General features: G+C 49.4%; 1 protein-coding gene across 2 annotated transcripts; it reads left to right on the plus strand.

Moving 5' to 3' along the window:
* The first annotated feature begins 861 nt into the window (after positions 1-861).
* On the plus strand, positions 862-21,430 carry CPA2 (carboxypeptidase A2). 2 transcript variants are annotated; one of them, XR_016231042.1, is made up of 11 exons: positions 862-948; positions 3,460-3,541; positions 4,147-4,281; positions 5,130-5,225; positions 6,696-6,797; positions 8,741-8,839; positions 10,201-10,311; positions 11,440-11,530; positions 13,404-14,198; positions 15,359-15,443; positions 21,193-21,430. XR_016231042.1 is itself a non-coding variant. In XM_051848960.3 (11 exons), the coding sequence occupies exons 1-11, from the start codon at positions 884-886 to the stop codon at positions 21,378-21,380; spliced, it is 1,254 nt and encodes a 417-aa protein (XP_051704920.1). In that variant the 5' UTR covers positions 862-883; the 3' UTR covers positions 21,381-21,430. The 2 variants fall into 2 exon arrangements, 1 of the variants encoding a protein (XP_051704920.1); XM_051848960.3 differs by having other exon boundaries at positions 13,404-13,603.
* The last annotated feature ends 214 nt before the right edge of the window (positions 21,431-21,644 follow it).

Raw genomic sequence — 21,644 nt, forward strand, 5'->3', positions numbered from 1 at the left:
CCAGCTGTTGTAGGCATTTGGGGAGTGAACGAGTGGATGAAAGATCTCTGTCTCTCCATGTCTCTGCCTTTCAAAGAAATAATAATAATAAATAAAGTCATGGCTTCTTTGAAAAAAATACTGTGAAATATAGAAAGACATTTGGAAAGGCATCCTCCGATTGGTGATGACACAAAACACTTCTTTTTCATCCAAATTTTCTATAGCAAGGACCGTTATTGTTACACCCAGAGAGACATTTTCATTTTTGGGAAAAACACAGGGATATCAATTAGGTGCAAATGCAGATGGATCACGTTAAGAGACAGAGCAAAATTGACTATTCAAAGGGCTGCTGTCTGGTTTACTATAGAGTGGGGGCTGGAATGGGCCATATCTACAGGGACCTTCAGCAGATGTGGCCTCAGTGATTGTGGTGTTTCAGGGTAAACATTAGAAAAATAAACAAACGAGCGAACTAATGGAATGTGATAGACAGGGTGCCTGACTAATTGCCATAAGTGCTCTGCGCCCCCTCCACCATTTTTCCCCCCCATCAGAGGCCCAGAAAGGACTTTCACCTCCAGGTCTGTTACTCTGCCTTCTCTCACTGCGCAAAGCCGGTGTTCTGAATCATGAATATGATTTGCCCTTGGCGTACTCTGGCAGCGCTGTTTTCTTTCCGACCAACTTTGTTATCGCACTCAAGCAATGGCAAACGGACAGCTGGGTGATATCAAGCAGGTGGATTTCTGCAGCCTTGAGACTTTCCCATGCAGGTGGGAATTTGACCATTTGGGAGTTTGCTTGAGTTCTCAGCGGGCCAACAGATCAGCCTCAGCTGTGTACCCTATAAATAAAGTTCAGGAAGGACTGAATCCTGGACTCTGGGAAAGCCTTGACCATGAGGTTCATCCTGTTTTTTGGTGCACTGTTTGGGCACATCTACTGTCGAGAAACATTTGTGGGGTAAGTTAACTGTTTCTGGTGCTTGTTTGAATTTTACTTAACTGATGCACAGGACTCTCCCTGTTTGTAACCTAATAAGGGCTGAGTGTGTTCAGAATTTTCAGAGGTGTTCCCTTAGATTGAAGGGGAGGGTAGTGGGGAAGGTAGGAGCAAGTGATCAAAAAAGAGATGCATGACATTTAAAGGGGAAAAAAGGTGAAAACCATCAACGTCAAATACAGAGACAAATCCCCAGTGGAGGAACTTTGATTTGGAAATAAAAGACCAGGATTGCAATCCAGGACATACATGCACAAGCCAGGCGGGCTCTGGGATGTCCTGAGAACAAAGGAAAAGTGAGGGGTTTGGTTAGGTCAGAGAAATCTATAAGTTATTCTGAATGACAACTCATTGCCACTTTCAGGGCTGGCCCATGCTGGCCAGCTCCGATTGGCAAGCCGTTGCAATTATTACGTGAGGTTAGACGTAGGGCATAGCTGCAGTTTCTGTTGGCCGTTGCTAAGGGAAAGGAGCCCTGAAGAGAGGGCTGGCTGCTTTGCTGGTCTGTGAGGGGTCTCTGTGTTTGAGTCCTTTCTTCCCCATGGCCCCTCGACTCCAGGTCAGTGGGTGTGACGGGACTGACTCCATTTTGTATCCCGCATCTTCATGAGACAACACACACACAGCCCTATTTCTCTCCGGGCTTCTGCATTCTTCCCTCTGATCAGAATGCCATGATGAGAGACACCAGGGAAAGTCAAGCTGGCCCCTGGCCTCTGGGGGTCACCAGGCTACTGTCCCACTGCCTCTGCAGGCCCCTGGGCTGTGTCCTCCAGGTTGGCCCTGGGCCTTCCCTGTCTTCATAGCCAGCGGCTGCACGGTGGGACCTTGGCAGTGGGAAGGCCAGGGTTGTTAGCAGACCAGCTCTTCTCTTCCTGGCTTTGAGGGCACATCCTTGTGAAGTCCTGTGGTCCCGCAAGCTGTGAAGGACCTTAGGCAGCATTTCTTTCTTCATAATTGAAATACAAACTCCATTTTATTTATTTATTTGAGATAGATAGAGAATCTCCCATCTACTGGTTTCATTGTCCAAATGCTCGCAACAACAGGGGCTGGGCTGAAGCAAGGGAGCTGGGCACTCGGTCCAGGTCTCCCATGTGCGTGCCAAGAGCCCAGCGACTTGAGCCATCACTGCTGCCCCCAGAGTCCACATTAGCAGGAAGCTACTAGAATCAGGAGCCAGAGTCAGGAACTGAACCCAGGCACTCCGATAGAGGAAGCAGGTGTTTTAATGAGGGTCTTAACCGCTAGGCTAAACATAAAGCATATTTGTAAGGAACTAAAGAAACTGAAGAAAAAAAAAAACTGTCTTAAAAAACTGAGTAGTCAAATTTGGGAGCAGAGGGACATAAATATTGTAGACTTTCTAGGAACTTGGACTAGATTAGGGTGCTTCTGTAAGAGGTGCGCTAGGTCACAGCATGGACCCCAGGTTTTTTTTTTTTTTTTTTTTTTTTAATCATGAAACTCCTATCTCTTTTTATCTTTTTGCTGAGCAACTTAAAGGACTACTTACCGAGCTTCAGAGCACACACCTGGAACATTAGCCTAATGTACTGCTTTTCCCAGGGCTTTCCCTTTTTAAAAGAGGACTCCAGGGAGCCCATGCATTAACCAAAAGTAATAAGACTCCAGTGGAAGACTTTGCGGAGTATTTACAGCAGATGGATGCGTGCAGGCAGGAGAGCCTGGAAGAGCGCATGCTCTCTCCTGTGTCTTCTGCTGTGCACTGGAATCACACGGGGCTTGCTTTCAGAAGACCAGGACTCTGGTTCCTGTGTAAGGCTTATTACACTGATTCATTCCCCCACTGCACACATGGATGCGGCAGGGACTTGGGAAGCTAGCGGCTTAGAGAAAGGGATGGAGGAAACTGGTGCCAAGAAAAGTCTGTGGGATGCACCCGGTTGCCTCTCTAGGATATGTCTGCTTGTTTTGAGAGGTCTTTTCCTGCCCAGGTGTCCTTAATATCCTTTATTCCGTGTGTGTGTGTGTTTGGGCCATGTGAATGTGGGTTTGGATACAGAGCCCTCCTACATTGTCAGTCGACAAAAACAAAAGCAATAAAAATAAAAGATCTACCTAAGTATGAATTGATTTACGAGCACTAAATTGATGATTCCACTCTCCCTTGGTATTATTTCTGAAAAATGGAGATAAGTTTTAAAAGCCATTGCTTTATAAACAGCAGGCGTTGTTTGACAAATACTCTTTAGCTAAAGGAGAGGCAAGGAGCAGGTGTACCTCTTACTGGTTATTTTCCTAACCCTGTCTTGGAGGAAAGAGAGCCATGGCGTGACCTCCTCAGGTCTGGGGATCTGGGTGAGTATGCTCATGAGTTTTTGGACCATCAAAGAGCTGATGGACTATTGCATTCACCTCTTCCAAGCAGACACTGACCGGAGCAGGAAGCTACTGAACACAGTGTTCAAGCTCCGTTCTGAAGTCATATTTGTGTTCGCTGTGTTTTAGAGACCAGGTTCTTGAGATCATACCAAGCAATGAAGACCAAATGAAGAGTCTGGTGCAGCTGGAGGCTGAAGAGCATCTCCAGGTATCCGTCCTCGCGGGGCTCTCTGCCTCCCGCAGCGAAAACTGCGGGCAGACACGACGGTTGGGATCGCTTCTGCATTGCATGCTGACCTCTCTGACATGGCGTGGAATACGAACTTGTGAAATGGGATTCTGAAAACCTGGGCTCCAGTCCCCGCTGCCTGCCAGTTAGAAGTCCCCTACTGGCTTGAGTTTCATTTTGCCATTCAGAAACACGGGCATAAATATACCATTCACCTGTCGCTCAGATTTATTGTAAGAATGAAAAGAGTTCAAATGTGAAGGTTACCTCAAAACACTACTGGGCACTTCGAGCACATTATTTCCTTCCTAAAACATTTCATAGTGTTCACATCTTATGATGAAATGAGGCAGCTTTTTAAAAAAGTGCCCTCATTTTAAATCTTTTCCTTCAGTCCATTTTAATATCTAGCTGTAGGGGAAAACAACACAACACCTTTGCTAATGCTTGATTATTGAAAAACCCTTGCCCTGTTATAGCAAAAACAGATACAAAAGGATTTCTTGAAACCTTTCCATGCTGAGCCGTCCATGTCCCCAGAATAACCCACTCATTGCCTTGGCTTGGCCTTTTATCCTTTTCAGCTGGACTTTTGGAAACCAGCGACCATACCAGGGGCAAGAGCCCACGTCCGCGTCCCCTTCGGCAGCGTGCAGGCCGTCAAAGCTTTCCTGGAGTCCCAAGGAATTGCTTATTCCATCATGATTGAAGATGTTCAGGTAATTACAGCACAGATCAGCCTCCCCGAGCTAGCTGTTCTCCGTGAACTGGCGGTCCAGCCTGGGGGCCCTGCGGGTGTCACCAGGGCCTCCCAGCAGCCTGGGTTACAGCTGCAGGGGGGCAGAGGGAGATGCCACCTCCTTTGCGTTTGGCACAACTGGAATATGGTGACAAAGAATGTAAGGGAAAGGACAAAAATCAAGCTACAGTATGCAATAGGAGTGCATACCGAGGGTATTAGTCAAAATAGGAAAAAGCAAACTGCTATTCATTTCTTTCTTTGAGAGTCAGAACGAGAGAGTGCTTCTACCTGCTGGTTCACTCCCCAGATTCCTGCGACAGCTGGGGCTGGGGCAGGCCAGGCTGAAGCTGGGAGCCAGGAAATCAGTCCAGCTGTCCCACATCGGTAGCATAGACCCAACTACTTGAGCCACTACCTGCTGCCTCTCAGGGTCTGCGTTAGCATGAAGACGGAGTGAGGAGGTGGAGTATGAATTGAACCCAGGGACTCCTGTCTGGAACATGGGTGTCTTGTTGGCTGCTGTTTAGTTTTTAATCAGAAGTCAACTTGGGCCAAGAGTTCCCAGAAAGGCAGGATGAGCCATAGGAGTGTGCCATCTGCCACGGGACTGCGCGTCTGTGTCTGCAGCATCCGACTAGCTGGAAGTCCAGTTAGTACCATGTTCCCTTTCAGAGGGCTGCCAGAATAAGGACAAGATATGACCCTAAGGCCAGCAGGACAGGAAGGGGAAGGCTTGGTACGGGGACCTAGGAGTCACTTCTTTCAAAACTATAGACTGAAATGCATGGCTATACAATGACTATCCCTAGAATTGGTTTATCTTAGGTTCTGTTGGACAAAGAGGATGAAGAAATACTACAGAATCGGCGAAGAGAACGCAGCGGGAACTTCAACTTTGGGGCCTACCATACCTTGGAAGAGGTAGGTGTTTCAAAATGGGTATTTCAACATGAACACCAGAGAAATGGGCCACTCTCTCCTCTGCTGATAAGGACTATGTGGGAAGTGATTTGATGACTTAGAAAGTAGTCTCCAATTACTTCCCGAACCTCTCCAAGTTTCCCTAGGATTTCACAGCCAGTGTCACGGTCACTGACTTAAGGCAGGACCTAAAGTCTCCCTGCCCATCCGGCAGCCACCCAGGGTTGTGGATGGTCTTACGTGAGTTCATAGGCAGCTGCTGTTCACCAAGCCAATGGAGAGCTGTGCCTTAGCACTGCCACCGAGGATGGAATCCGGGGTCACCACGACACCTCTGACTTCCAGCCAAGGTTGGGGTCTCCCAGCCAGCCCAAGCCTCATGGTAGCAAAGTCTTACTTGAGTGCCATGAACCATGCCCCCTACCTCCATGTGGGTCACCTGGTGCTGCCTGGGTTCCTGGGTGGTGCTGCATTTAACTGTGACACAGAGCACTTCTTGGGGGCCACTGGGGTCCACCTGCACTTGGGAATCGGGTGGGTGAGGGAATGGTCATGGGGGGTTAAGAAGTGGGAGGGTGGGGGTGGGGTAGCAGCTGTAAAGAAGGCACAAGTTTCCAAACCAGTAATTTAAACATTTGCAAGTGTTCTGAAAAAAATTGTTTGTGGCACAGCACAGTGTGATCTAGACTCATTTGGGGGACAAAATCTGATCTGACTGACTTGCTAACTTGTTTCACCACCGGAAATACTCAGGTGCCCGAGTATGGAGCAAGGTCATGTGTGTGCGCCATACAGTATACTTCCAATTACTCATATAGAACTCCCTCTTCAAACACAAAAGTCTGAATCTGAAACACATACGGCCCCAGAGGTTTCAACCCGGGACTGCCTGAGGAAGGCAAGGAGCGGAAGGGTGCAGCCTGGGCTGCTGGTACAGCCGGACCTGCCATTTCCCAAACGCGTGCTGCAGGTGCCTGCACGGGCTGGCTCCCAGCGTGGGCGCAGGCGGGCAGCGTCTCCCCGGACAGGAGCGAGGTCACCCATGGCTTTGGGGTCTCCGGGCAGACTCGTGTCCCAGGCCCGAACTAGCCCGGCTGCGTTCTACAGCATCTGCCTTTGTGGGTGCCGCTGCCATTTGTGTCCCTCTGCGGGCAAAGGCGAGCAGCTTTAAGGCCGGGGCAGCGCTGCCCGGAGAGGGGCCGAGGAAAACCCCAGGCAAACCACATCTGGCCGTGTTAGCTTTGCACCCAACTGCCAAGAGCCGGCTCTGCTGCGGCAAGATGGCCTCTCCCTCCCAGCCCTGTAGGCGCCGCCTGGCTCGGCCTCCGGCAGCGGGGGGCCCCAAGTCTTAGCCCACCCGGCCCTTGCCATGGGGTCCCCGGGGTCAGGGATGGGGAGAGGGAGAAGTCATTAATGTTAGGATTAGCTCATTCATTTGCAAATACCTTTTTTTTTTTTTTAACATTGCAGATTTCCCAAGAAATGGACAACATCGTGGCCCAGCACCCTGGGCTAGTGAGCAAAGTGCGCGTTGGGGCTTCCTTTGAAAACCGGACCTTGACCGCACTCAAGGTAACGGCCGCGCGGAGCGGCTCTCGCTCTGGATGCTTCTAGAACCCAGCTCCTCCCAGCTCAGCCGGCTAGCTAGCTGGTCTTTTTTTTTTCCTTCCTTCCTTCCTAACCGGTCCTTGCTGGTTTTGAGCACCCCTCCCCCCACCCCAACCTGCAAACCCTCTTTCTCTTTTTCTCTTGCGCAGGCTGACGCAGGCGGCAGCAGGGAATTAATGCGCACGTACTGATGATGGTTGCGCTCCCAGGGACCAGGGCAAGGGGGCTCACCCACGGAGCCGGGGCGGGGGCGGGGGCGGGCCCCGGGGAGCCAGGAGGGGCGGGGTACATTGTGCAATAATTAAGGTGGGCGTCCTTTGCCTCTCTCTCTCTCTCTCTTTTTCTGTATCTTTGCCTTTCTTTTCTAACAGAAAAAACACACACACACACACACACACACACACAAAATGACAACACCGAGAAATTGCCCAAGCTGCATTAAAATAAAAGACTCAGCGTGCGGGATGAGCGCCAGCTACACCACGAGGGCAAATAGATGCCTTGCACCGCAGGCAGGCGGGTCTTAGGTGATCGCCTGGAAGGAGGTCAGGGTTTTACTCCAACTTGTAACCTCTAACCGCCGCTAAGTGCTGATCACTTCACATTTTTGCACTTTGCCCTGAAAAAGAGTGAAAATTATTTCCCCAGATTTCCTAGAAAGAGTTTGTTAAAAAAAAAAAAAAAAAGGGAGCGAGAGGGAATGTCACAACTGGGCTAAATTTGGAAGCGTGTGGCTGGGAACCAACTGAGTAACTGGGGCAGATGGATTTCTCCCGTGTTTTTCCTCCAGCAGGCCTGGCAGGAGTGTTTTGCCTGCTTTATGGAGCCGGGGTACGGTTGTTCACGTTTACTCCTCTCTCTCTATCTCCTCTTCTCTGCTCCTTCCAGCCACGCGGGGCCAGGATTCTCTGCTGTGGATTTTCCTGGGCCTGCCCTCTTCCAGGTGTTCTGGTGGTTGGGGATGTCGCATGGTTTTGGAAGTTCTCTACTTTTTACGTTTGAGCTTTTTTTGGAGGAAGAGGCATAGAACACTTTGAACCAAAACTCTCCAAACCCGTGAAATGTAATTTTTTAGCAAGGATTTGCATTTCTCATTTACCTTATCTGCTATGTTTAGAATGCTGCGCCGCGATAGAAGTTGATGGTGCAAAAATAATCTTTTCCTCCCCATTTACTGATCCAATTGGCCCAGCCACTGTTCCAGATAAAACCAAGTCACTTAGATCATAAAATTTCAACTCTGGAAAGCACTCCAGAGCCTGATGTCCTGCTTTTGGTGAAGGACTCGAAAGGTTATCACAGGCGTTTTTCTAACAAAAATTCACAAGATCATTACACAAATTTGGAACAGAGAGAAAAAAAAAAAAAAACAAAAAATTGAGAAAAGGAAAAAAAAATCCCCATCATTTTAATTCTTTTACAGGATGATAGCTGGGACTATTTTGTTGTCTCTTTTTCTGCTTCTGTCTCTTTTCTTTTTCCTTTTCTCTTTCCGTCTCCCTCTCCCTCCGTTTGTATGGATGTATACATATGTGAGCATTTACGTGAAGTAATATTTTTAAAAATGAGGATATCCTGTTCTGTAACCTGGCTTGTTCCAATTTACTGCTTGTGAATGTATTTTCATATCATTACACTCTCTGCAAGAATTTTTCTTTTTTTAACAGACGTCAAAGGAGAAAAAGCCTGTGCCCTCTTGTTAGCCTGTATTTAAACTCATTTTAAAAGGGGGACAGAAAACACTCAACTTTGGGGAGAAGACACTGACAGTGTCAGCTGCCTGTGTCTCTTCCTTCTCCCTTCTCCATCGCATCGGGAACAGAAGGTGGGGGGAGGGCAGAGGAGGAGACAGAGGTGGAAAGGCTGGGGGGCACGAGGTCGGTCACATTCTTGCACCTGTCTTTCAGTTCAGCACTGGAGGTGACAAGCCAGCCATCTGGCTGGACGCGGGGATCCATGCGCGAGAGTGGGTTACCCAAGCTACCGCACTCTGGACAGCAAATAAGGTTATCTTGTCCCACATTTCTAACTTATTCTGTCTGTCTGGGGTCAGGCCCACTAAGTGTGCAGTAGTCCCTACGGTCCCAACAGCCGGCGCTCTCAGCCAAGCCTCCTCTTACCACACGGGCAGGAAATAAACCCATCCAACCCCTTTTGGTATTGCCCCATCTGGTGCCCTGGCGCACTGACCCTGGCCCGGCCACTGTGAGCTCTGTTGAAAGACACAGGGAGCTAGACAAGATCAAGATCGAAAAGGTGGCGGAGAAGGGCCCCGGAGGGTCAGAGATTTCAGCATTAGATTCCAGAGAGGTCGCTTTGCTGCCTGACTCAGAGGGCTGAGGCTTCATGTACCAGGAACCTATAAAATGGCAAAAGGGGCTCGGAGGGGAAATAGAAACAGGTGCGAAAGCAGCTTACTTGGACCTACAGGTCCAAAGTGAAATCAGTTAAGGGTGTTTGGGTTGCTCTGAAAATTTCCCAAATCTGATTTTGAAGTCAGGATGTAGCAATCGCTCCCTTCCACATGTTCCTTGGCATTGGAGTCAGGACATGGGACTGGGTGGGACCTAGTCTGGCATTTCTTAAGTAATTCCGAAATGACATGCTATAAATCAGAATGTTAATTCATGAGCGAAGGAAATCAATCCACATCAGATTATTCAAGCATGTACAACCACGTGCATACCGAGTGACACATTTTTCCCTTCAATTAAAATGCGGTTACCTTTAGGGTATTATGAAATGGATATTTAACAGTTGAATAATAATGCCTTAGGATGGCTGAGCACAGGAAATGAATAAATTTTAATCCAGCAGAAACTCCAACTCTACCGCAATTGATGGCTAGTGAAAAAAAAAATCTAATTCCCTGAATGGAATTTAAGCAGTTGTCTATATCTTTAGCAAAGTCTATACGTATTTCAGTAAATCTGATATTGGTCATGAGCTCTTTTGGAAAACCTCTATGTGGGGGAATTAAGGAATATTAAAGAATATTCCACAATATATATAAAAAATTTCTCTTCGGCTCATAGATCTATATGAGTGACCATTGCCCATCACTGCAAAATGCCTCAGTAGAGTTCGTAGGCAGACGGGAGAAGAACGGATGTGAGAGCTCTGAGTTTTACTTCATACAAGTGAATTATGCTGACCGAAGATAAAACAGGCCCAGGCCTGTTAAACTCGTTAATGTTACAGGAGACTGGATGGCTGTGTATCCAGAAAGTTCTCGTTGATCGGTAGTGGTTCCTAGCTCACATTTGGAAAAATCGCATTGCCTTAACATTTTGCCCTATGTCCCCCCCCCCCCCCCCCCCCGGCGAACGGGGAGGGGGAGGGTGATGTATGTGTTGTCACTGTTCAGATCGCCTCCGACTATGGAAGGGATCCATCCATCACTTCCATCCTGGACGCCGTCGATGTCTTCCTGCTGCCGGTTACAAACCCCGATGGATATGTGTTCTCGCAAACCCACGTAAGCCTGGACTTTTCCTCTTCTGGCCCCGGGACCTAAGATATGTAGGAACTTGAAAAACCAAATAAAAGTAGTCTTCCTGCCCTGGATTTACTCCAAACAGAATGCCTAATCTCACAGTGGTGGCCCCGAAATGAGGCCTGGAGGAGTGTTCTAATCACTTCTTAGTGCAGCCCGCGGTGTCGGTCCACGCTGCCTCAGTTGGAGCCCACTTCAGCTGTTCCTGGGCTGGCAGAGCCCAGCGTCGGCTGTGAGTCACCTGGGAGATTTGTTCCAGTTATCTTCATGTTCCTTGTGTTGGGATGGGTAGGAGAGCGGAGGTGGACGTTACCTGCCGACAGTTAGATGGCAGTAGGACCTAGGTAGGCAGGACAATGCAGCTAGCATTTAACTTCCTGTTTGTGGTAGAAGTCCTCTGTAATGTCACTAAAAAGGAGCTATGCAATGCCCCCCCCCCACCTTCAAAATCTCATTACAAAGTGCCATTGTGGCAACCGTGACCCTGCGTATATTGAAAATGAATCAGAGCTTCCAGCTTTGTATCTGGAGAGAGCTGACGACGGCGGCGGTGCTTTCAAAGAAACTCAGTAATAACCAGTGCTGGGGAGGGGGAGCTGCCGCCCCCCCGCATCAGGATTCCACAGTCAGGAGTAGGAACCACCGCCCCCTGTATCCCTTTCCCAGAGGTTCATCAGAAGCGTGACCGTACCGACAACCCTTGCGGGTTCTGAAGTAGATTTACCAACTCAGCCCCGTAGTTCCCCCAGTAGTGCCCTCTTGCAGAAACCCCCCCCCCCCCCGCCCCGGTCTTCCCTCTTGCGCTTTGTCCCCGTTGAGAGCACTTAACAGAATGGAGCTCTTTGGAACCTGGTGGGGCAGGCACATAGTTGAGGCGATGGGGGAAACCCCTACTTCTCGCCCAGGTGAGAGGCGCAGAGAAGCCCAGGCAGAACCCTGCAGGTGGGACGGGGGGAGCCCTCTGCGAACAAGGGGAGTGGGTGCAGTTCCGCAGGGGCCTTGGGACAAGGGAATGGACAGAATTCCAAAGGGCCCCTCCCATCAGGCCGAATGACCAGCATTCTCTCCCCACCCTCCACCCCCATATTCCTTTTGGGATGGATGTTAAAGAATCGCATGTGGCGCAAGACGCGGTCCAAGGTGTCTGGAAGCCTTTGTGTCGGAGTGGATCCTAACCGGAACTGGGACGCAGGATTCGGAGGTGAGCAGGGGCCCGGCCCCCAGGGACAGTCAGACCTTTGTCTGGCCAGATAGCCGGTCTGCAAGGCGCCGTAGTGCGTCAGCCCGCTGAGCCCATTCAGGATCCAAGGCATTTAAAAAGCTATTTGAAAAACACTTAACTAAATTCTCTTCACAGGAGTGCAGTGCTGTCACAGAGCTCTGAGCAGCGTTTAATAGGTTTGGTCTCACGTCTTGGTTTTCCCACAAGCTGCAGCCCGGGTTCCCCAGCAAGACTGCAATGGCGGGAGCCTCAGGAAGATCTTAACCAGCCACTAGAGGGGGTTAGGACCTATTCGGAGGAGAAGAATTACATCATCCGTGGATGCTTCGAGAAAGAAAACTGAAACGAAGTACAAATAGGATTAAGAACTGATTTTCAAAATAGTTCCAAAAGATAAACTATTAGCTTGCTTCCCTGGCTTTGTTGTCTGGGTGCTCCTAAGTGTAGGAGTTTGGTGGTAGGTGAGGTGGGAGGGCCCACTTGTTCTCAGGACCAGTTAAAACCCGATATGTTACAGTGGTTGCAGAGTGGAAATTCGTCTGGGTTTTCCTTACTGGGCCACTGTGCCAACGAGGTCAGGAGCTGTGTCTTTGTCACTGTCCTATTCCTGACGCCTGGTGCAGCATCCACAATGTAGAAGGCAGTCGCTAAGTATTTGTAAAGCAAATGAATTACTGAGAGTTAGGGAGACAGGACACACTGGGGAATTGTGACAGGATGTGGATGAGTGGCAGCTTCCTTCATTACTGTTACAATTTTTTTTTAAGGATAAGGGGAAAAAAAAAATCAAAGCTCCAGACTCAAAATACTGAACAAAGCCTACCAATTTAATGACGCTTTTTGTCCTGAAATGTTACCCTATTAAATAATTTTAACATAAGGCAACAGAGGTAGTATTTACACTTGCTGTCACTGAAATTTGGGGACTCCCGGCCCTCACCCTGCTCTCAGGGGTTCCGCAGCCCCAGAGCCCCACCAGGCCTATGGCGGCCCCACTGCAGAGTCTTGGAGCAACTACAGGGGCCCTTGTCACATGCATCCCTCATGCAGAGGATGGCGGAGGCTCCTTGCGTTTGTGGCTTTGTGACTTGGAAGTACAGATGCACACGATCTTCTACTCTTGGACTCTATGACTTGGAAGAGGTCCCAGAAAATGAACTTACTAAACTCCCACCCAGTGCAGGAATTCCATCTATAAAATTAAACCTAGCTGTTCTTCCAACAACTCTCAGAGAGAGGAGATGATCTAATTTGATAGCCCTCCTGTCATATGGAGGTACTATAATTGTTTATTAATTTTTCATTTTATTGGAAAGGCGGAGAGATAGATGGAGAGGTTTCCCATTTGCTGGTTCACTCCCCAAATTCCCCTAACAGCCAGGGTTGGGATAGATTGAAGCCTGGATCACTTCTCGGCCTTTTGGCTAAGATCAAGCATGTAGATTGAAGCCTGGAGCCCAGAACTCGGTGCAGGTCTTCCATGTAGGTGGCAGAGACCCAAATACGTGAGCCACCACCTGCTGCAGCCCGGGATATGCTTCAGGAGGAAGCTGGAACGAAGAGGAGTAGCTGGGACTTGAACTAGGCACTCTGATTTACGGTGCTGGCATCCCAAGCAGCAGCTTAGCCACAGTCCCACATACCCAGGACAATTTTTTTAAGGAAAAGAGATTTGTCTAGGTTCACTTCAGTTAAGCTTCCCGACTACGCCCTTAGGAAGACGCAGGATCCAGCACCATGACCGTCTCGCTCTGGTTTCCAGAGGGGGAGCTCAGTGGTGTGCATAACCTCCTCCCTGTAGTGTCTCCTTGAAAGCTCCTGGTCCTCACTGGGCTCTTCTGCATCCCATCAGGCCCTGGAGCCAGTGCCAGCCCTTGCTCTGATTCGTACCGCGGATCCAGGGCCAACTCCGAAGTCGAAGTGAAATCCATAGTGGACTTCATCCAGAGTCATGGGAAGGTCAAGGCCTTCATCACCCTTCACAGCTACTCCCAGCTGTTGATGTTCCCCTACGGGTACAAGTGTACCAAACCAGAGCACTTTGAGGAGCTGGTGAGTCCCCGAAATTTAACTTCAGCTCAGCCACGAACATCCGCTGGCTGTGTGGACGAGTAAGTTTCAGTCAGTAGGTGGGCCCTGGGGAGGGGGCAGGAGAGGTGGACCAGCACAAGTCACACAAACGAGTGACACGGTGGTGAAGCCCCAGTCCACGCCGCCGAGATCATGTGGCTCTCTGCTGAGTGGCGGCTTCCAGCAATTAGCCCAGGGGTACCTGGGGCCTTTGGCTGTGGGACCTCTCCCCACCACGCGCTGGTCTATGACTTGAGGGCGAAGCCCTCTCCTCGCTAACTGGGACCCTTCCATCCTCTTCCTGCTGGTGACAGCCTTGGGTCAGCTGATGACACAAGCGAGGAGCTGTCCACAGCTGAGGAGATGTGCAGCTATATCTAATTTGGCTTGAAGGCCTGGCTTCTGAATCCTGTCATTAGGGATAAGCCCTTAATTAGGACCTTTGGATCAGTTTACCTTCAAGTAGATGATCTTCAGCAGCCCCAGGCAGAAGTGGTGGTGCTGATTCCGATTAGATGTCTCTTTGGCCTCATCAGTTGAATTTCGGTCCCGTAGGACAGCTTTTGGAGTTCTGATGGTGAGTGTTACCGTGTCGGGGCCGGAAGCTACCTGAAGTGTTCTTCCAGCAGACCTAGCTGACCTCACATTATGCAAACCTGGTGCTCAGATCTGGCTGCATCCCGGCCTTCTGGGGAGCCCATTCCTTGCGGGCAAGTTTCTGTGTTAGGGCTTCTTCTAGCCAGCCAGTGAGGAGTCCTGCTTAAGGTTTTCCCAGCCAGCCCGGGTTTATCATCCGGTTTTACTGAGCAAGTTTATTTTCCTGTGAGAGGTGAAGCTAACAGTTACTTGAAGGCAGTAACCTGCCTTCTCCTAGGTCTTTCTCTGTTCCTCCCAAATCACCCCAGTTCCTTTAAGTATTCACAGCGTGGACCCCCGCTCGCTCACCATCCTGGCCCTTGCTTTCTGCACATGCTTTGCTTTGTGTTTTTCTAGGGTGGCTCGCACAGGGCCGAGCGTGACCACTGCTGCCCTTGTCCACGCCAGGCATTTGTGATAGCCCTTGAGGGTCACATTAGTTCTTTGGCAGTAGCAGAGCAGCGCCGTTGACTCACGTTGGGCTCACTGACAACTGAAACCCCCAGGCTCTCCCAGGCTTCTGCAGAGCCAGGTTTCCCCCATCTGGTGATTGTACATTTGTTTCCCTGGACCCAAGTTCATGACCTCCCATTTATCCCTAGCAAGGACGGTAAAGCCTCAGTCAGTCAACATTGGAACCCTCAAGTAACAGAAAATATTTTGCTGAGCTCCACTTCTTGGAAAAAGACAATCACAGGGAAATGGGCCAATGTAGGGATATAACAAAAAAAAAAAAAAAAAAAAAAAAGTCAACTTCCTAGACACCTCCTGGAGTCAGCACACATTCTCTTAGATGGTCCCATTATAGCCAGCTTCTTTCCATCCGCACTCCTGAGCTGGGAGAGCCCATGGCAGAACAATGGACCCTAGAGTATTGCACACACCTGGGTGATCAAGTAGACAATGGGGACTCCATGCTGTGTTTGCAAATGTGCTCATTTCTCAGTGAAGTCCTTGAGACAAAATAGGGCATGCCCCTCCACCTGGAGTAACCAGAGTCTAGCTAGCCAGGACTTTTCAGTCCAGGTTCTGTTATTGGGCAGCCCATCTCCTGGGAGACAAGTGTTAACCCTTCACCTTGCTTTGGTTTCCCCACTCTAGAATGAAGTAGCCCAAAAGGCTGCCCAGTCGCTCGCGAGCCTGCACGGCACCAAGTATGAAATAGGACCCATCTGCTCGGCCATTTGTAAGTACCTGATGTGCAGGAAGTTTTTACAAAGGATCCACTAAGATGGTAAGATGGCAGGCACCCTGGGAGTCCAATGAAAGCTTTTTTTTTTTTTTTTTTAAGATTTATTTATTTGAAATGCAGAGTACAGAGAGAGAGGGAGAGACAGAGAGAAAGGTCTTCCATCTGCAGGTTCACTCCCCAAATGACCACAACAGCCACAGTTGGGCCGGTCTGAAGCCAGGGGCTGGGAGCTTCTTCTAGGTCTCCCACGTGGGTACGGGGGCCCAAGGACTTGGGCCATCTTCCTCAGCTTTCCCAGGTACATCAGCAGGGAGCTGGATCAGAAGTGGAGTAGCCAGGACTTGAACCCGTGCCCATATGGGATGCTGGCACTGCAGGTGGCTATGTCACAGAGCCAGCCTCCACATCAAAGCTTTCAAATGCCTTGGTCTGAAAGAGATAGGCCTTCATGCCTGGAATCCAAGCTTACTGAGTTTCCCTCAGTAACTCTAGACTCCTCCATGAGATACTTACTATGGATGTCTAGAACGAAGAACTTCTTCGGTAGATGAGTTTGAGAGCTTTCTTAGGCTTGTCCAGACCCTTACAACTAACTCTCACCATGTGAAATTTCTTTACTTAAAAAATGAGTTCTTTATCAAGACCTGCTTCTAAGCCATGCTCTCTTACTAATTTTTTTCTTTCCTGGCCAAGAAGATCTCGTGTCCTGAACAATCCAATGGACTGTGCTAGGGGACACAAAGGGTGTGCCTCTTCAGGAGGACCGGATGGCTCTGTGGGTGCACTGTGACAGCCATTTGTCCATGCCGTGTGTGGGGAAACAAGGAGAGGGCAAATCAGGGGTCCTGAGTGCGGGGAGGCTGCCGTCAGATGGCAAGATGTCCTCCTCCCCGGTGGGCGGGAATAAAAACAGGAAGTGTTGTAGTGTGGGAAATCCCAGTGCACACTTGTGCGGATTCTGAATCCCACAGAGGCACAGTCCCTTTCTGGTGGACAAAGCCGGAAACTGAGGCCCACACAGTCGAATGAACAGGAGTTCCCTAGTGCTGCCATGTTCAAGGATCCTTCAGAAACCAGTGTCTCTAACAGGCATTTGTTCTGCTCAACACACTATCATGCCAAATACTAAGAGAGATACAGAATGATCCCACAAAGAAGTCACTTTTTAGTTGAGGTGCACAGAGAGAAGACTTTTATATGAGCTGTGCAATGGTAGGCTATACGTTTTACAGAAGTATTAGAAAGTTAAGGGGATTTGATGTGGCTGGGTCAGGAAAGGGTTCAAATAGGAAGAAGGCTGAGGCTTAGGGTTGATCACCTTGTAGCTGGGGGAAAGGGGTGGGCATTCTGGCTACTCAACAGCACGGGCGAAGGCCCAGTGTAGGAAACTGCGCATGAGCTCTGGAACTGCCGGTCGGTTTGGAATTGCTGGAAGGAAAGAGGGAAGAGGGGAGAGTTGGGGGAGTTCAGGCTTTTGTGTGCCGTGGGAAAGAGTTTAGATTTGACCCAAAGGATTCTGGAAGCCACCGCCAGTTTCAGCAGGGCAGGGAGTGAGTTGAGGCACGGTGTGGAGATACACACGCTACCTGCATGGAGGATGGAGTGAAGCTGGCCAGGAAGTAGGGACGTCTCCTAGGAGAGTAGGAGAAACTGAGCGGAAGAAGATGGGCTGAGCTAGAGTGTGGCCAGTGAGGGTGCAAGGGGCTGAGGAGGTAATGCCAAACGGCCTTTGGCATTTACTGGATGTGGACATTTTCTCACTAGAGGCCGTGAAGATGAGCCACTAATGGAGAGAATCCAGGACAGTGGCAGAGGGGTGGAGTTGGAAAGATCACAAATCAATTGTAGACCTACTGAGGTTGAAATCCATATTAGGTGAAAGTGGACATGGCCTGTGGCCTTTGAGCTACATGGCCTGAGATTCTGCAGAGACAGATGTAGGAAGAATGGACCGAGAGAGTGTGGTTAGAATGGAAGAGCAAGGAGATACTGGGAGTGGGGCAGCAGTGGGGAGCAAGGTGTCAGACAGCAGAAGGGGTTAAGAGCAGACAGTGAAGCTGAGAACCTTGGATTTCAGTAAGTGGAGAAGTTGCAATTGTTAAAAAGGAGGCCGTGGTTAATAGTGATGAAGGCCATGAAAAGGACAACTAAGGCAAAGATCAAATGTGTTCCATTGGATTTTCACCACTAGTTTATTGGTGCCTGTAACAGAGCAGTTTCAGGAAAGTGGATTAGAAGTCAAATGGGAAAGAAAGAAACGGAAGGCTTTGCTGTTCTTTCTTTCTCTCCTTTCTTTCGAGATAAGAGATGTATTTGTTGACTGTGGGAAAAGAACCAACAGAGAAGGAGAGGTGGGAGAAGCAGGAGAGAGAAATGATCAATGAAGCTTGATTCCCCAGCAGGGGAAAGACGGGGTCACCCACAGGTGCAGAGAAGCGCGATCAGGCTTGATCAGAGCACGGTGTCTTTGGACATGCTGTGGGCCTGGACATAGCTAGAGCCACAGGAGGGGTGGTGGGAGTGGCGGGTGGAGGGCGCAGTGGTGACATGCATACCTCTTAGTCATGGTTTCCTTATCAGGGGTCTTAGAGAGAGAGGAGAAACATTTCACTCACGAGATCCAGAATGTCTCATAGAAATGCAAAAATTACTCATTTAATAACCTACATGTCACAAAGGTTTCTCTATTCCCAGGATATAATTGTTGTTTTTGTTTACATTCTATTTATGATGCATTTTAAAAACTGTGGGAAAAAATATCCAGGGATCATCATGTTTTACTTTAATTTGCAATCACATTGGTGATTTTTGTCAAGGAACCCACCTTATCTAGAGGCATTTACAAATCAAGTAGACCTTGGAAGGCTGGGATTGAGTGTTTTCCTTGGTGAGGTCAGAGATATTGCAGCTATTTCCAATAAGCAAATATCACACAAGTATAGGGTTTGCTATCTGATCTTTTGGAAACTGCCCATCAATCGCCAAGCAGGTTCTGGCTACCTCTCTGTCCAGAACTGATCTTGTTATCCTGCCTCATTGCAGCCCGGACAAGCAGTGCCCTAAGTACCTTGTGCCTCTTGCCCCAGGCCGGTGTGCTGCTCTGCAGGTAGCACCTGTGCCTCTCCACCCGGGAGGTGGCTCATCTGTCGGGGGTGAGACATTTCCGGGAGAGCTTCCCACACAGAGAGCTTGGCCCAAGAGGAGTTGTTCCTGGAGTTCATTCTCAGGGAAGTGTAATGGAAAAAACCTAGACCTTGAGGCTAGAGGCTCAGCTTTGGAACTGAGTCACCTTGGGCAGCTCACTTCTCCTCCCTTGATTTCTTCATCTGTGAAATGGGTTGTCAAGAATTTTAAAAGATAGTATATGGACTAAAAGTGTTTGCTAATGCTCATGCACTTAGAAACATTGTTAGTTTCCTGGTGAACTGCTCTGCTCTCGATAGCGCTGATCTGTAATGTGATCCAACTTTTTGGATAGGATCCTAGTCATTTATTGATAATGATATTTATAATCATAACTGATGCTTATTGAATGCCTACTGAACATCATGTTATCCCAGCTCCTTTACTTAATCTCTCTGAATCCCAACTGACTCATTTTTTAAATATTTATTTATTTACTTGAAAGTCAGTTACACAGAGAAAGAGAGGCAGAGAGAGAGAGAGAGAGACAGACAGACATCTTCCATCCGCTGGTTCATTCCCCAGAAGGCTGCAATGCCTGGAGCTGTGCTGATCCGAAGCTAGGAGCCAGGAGCTTCTTCCGGGTCTCCCATGTGGGTGCAGGGGCCCAAGGACTTGGCCATCCTCTACTGCTTTCCCAGGCCACAGCAGAGAGCTGGATGGGAAGTGGAGCAGCCGGGACTCAAACTGGTGCCCATAGGGGATGCTGGCACTGCAGGCTACGGCTGTATCTGTTACGCCACAGCGCCAGCCCCCCAACTTCCTCATTTGTAAAATGGGAATACCACGAGGAGACTTCAAAAACTTTATGGGAAATGTAAATAAAAGATAAGCTTATTTTGGTGCAAAAAAGTTTGAAACCCATGAATAGCTTTGTCATAGTACACATTTTCTTTGAATTTGTTGAAGATGCTCCCTTAGCCCCCACGCGTGTTAGCAGTTGATCATGCCTGTTTGCCGTATGATGCATCTGGAACTCAGAGCAATAAATGACTCGCCGTGGGTCACCCAGCTGACCCAGGCAGGGCCAGGATTTAATCTGGAGCCTGTGTTATGTCCTTTGGGGAACCTCATAGTGGGACTGGCTGTGGCAGAGGAATTGGCTCTAGCCAAAGTTAGTAATTCTGGTACCCAGGGAAGATTCAGTCCAGGGGTGCAGCCATTTAGTCTTTGTTATTCACCAGGTGCTACCATAGCCATCGTGAGTGAAGGCAAGGTCTTGGGGTTCCTCAGCATTACAGATTGAGGACCCCTAACCCCCAAATCCAAAATGCTCCAAACCCTGAAACCGTGTGTGCCAGTGTGACTCCATGAGTGGAAAACTCCATGCCTGGTCATGTTGCATGCAGGTGCCTGGAAAGTATTATATAAAATTACCTTCAGCCTTGGGGTGAAAGTTATCTGAACCATAAATGAATCTTGTGCTCGGACTTGGGTCCCATCGCTGGATGTCTTGCTAAGTAAATGAAAGGACTCCAAAATCTGGAAAAATTCGTAATTCAAAACACTTCTGGTCCCAGGCATTTCTGTTTAGGGGTGCTCATCCCATAACTCACAATATGTTTTTTTTTTTTAGTCTATTTTTTAGACACTGAGAGAGAGAGACAGAGAGAAAGGTCTTGCTTCCGTTGGTTCACCCCTGAAATGGCTGCTCTGGCTGGCGCACTGCGCTGATCCAAAGGCAGGAGCCAGGTGCTTCTCCTGGTCTCCCACGGGGTGCAGGGCCCAAGCACTTGGGCCATCCTCCACTGCACTCCCAGGCCACAGCAGAGAGCTGGACTGGAAGAGGAGCAGCCGGTACAGAATCTGGTGTCCCAACCAGGACTAGAACCTGGGGTGCCGGCGCCGCAGGTGGAGGATTAGCCTAGTGAGCCGCGGCGCTGGCCCATAACTCACACTATTGACCTCAAGGCCTACTCTCCTCTGGCCTAGTCTCCTTGCCCGCCCAGCCCTGTTCCTAAGAGCCAGGTGGCTCCCTCCAACTTTGCCCTTGCCAGGTCCTCCATGTGACCTCCACCTGCCCTCCCTGGGAGGGGCCTCAGGGCAGACTTCTGAGTCACACCTGCCATCATCCTTCATCACTGTCATGTCAGCAGCCACACGTGTCTCAGGTGTGCATTACTGTGTAGGTCTAAGCCACCTGCAGAGGTGTCAGGCGTGCTACTTGTGTCAGAGCAGAGTCTGCTCCACCCTCTGGCTGAGGGTCGTCTGAGGGCAGGGACTTAACCTGCGCTCCATTTGCAAGCCCCCCTCTCCCACTACACATCCCCCTCTGAGCTGGAGGAGACGCGAGTCAGGAGCGCAGGCAGAGTTCCGGGCGGGTGGGTGGAGCAGAGACCACCAGAGGAAGAGGAAGCGTAGTGGCCACGTGCAGACACCTTTTGTTTTTCAAATTATCAAGTTTCTCACGAGCATGACTTTCTCCTAAACTCTGTTGTCTGAGTCCACGCATGTAGGGGCCTGCCTTACGTTTGATGATAGAGAACTTGACATGGGGGCCATGTGGCCGTGAGCGGCCGTGGGAAAACATAACCGGACTTTACTCCCATGTGCCCTTCAGACCAAGCCAGCGGCGGAAGCATCGACTGGTCCTATGATTCTGGCATCAAATACTCCTTTGCCTTCGAGCTGAGAGACACAGGCCGCTACGGCTTCCTCCTGCCGGCCTCGCAGATCCTGCCCACGGCCGAAGAGACCTGGCTTGGCCTGGAGACCATCATGGGGCATGTCCGGGACCATCTTTATTAGGGCTCTGGGGACGCGCGAACACCATTAAAGTCTTGTTGGTTTGAAGCAGAGCTGGGTTGTGCTGGTTTCTGTTTTGAATCCTCATCTGGGGGCAAGCCCCTGCCCCGTCCCCCTTCATTTTCCAAAACCAAAAAGATTCATCCTAAGCAAAATGTTCCCAATTTCCTTTAACATTTTTTTATTGTGATAAATTATACATAATATAAACTTGATCATTTTGATCACTTCGCATGGGCTGGCATTGTGGCATACAGGGTGAAACCC

This window comes from Oryctolagus cuniculus, chromosome 3, assembly GCF_051225735.1.
Source record: "Oryctolagus cuniculus isolate XC-2025 breed Fujian yellow rabbit chromosome 3, ASM5122573v1, whole genome shotgun sequence".
NCBI classification, from domain to species: domain Eukaryota; kingdom Metazoa; phylum Chordata; class Mammalia; order Lagomorpha; family Leporidae; genus Oryctolagus; species Oryctolagus cuniculus.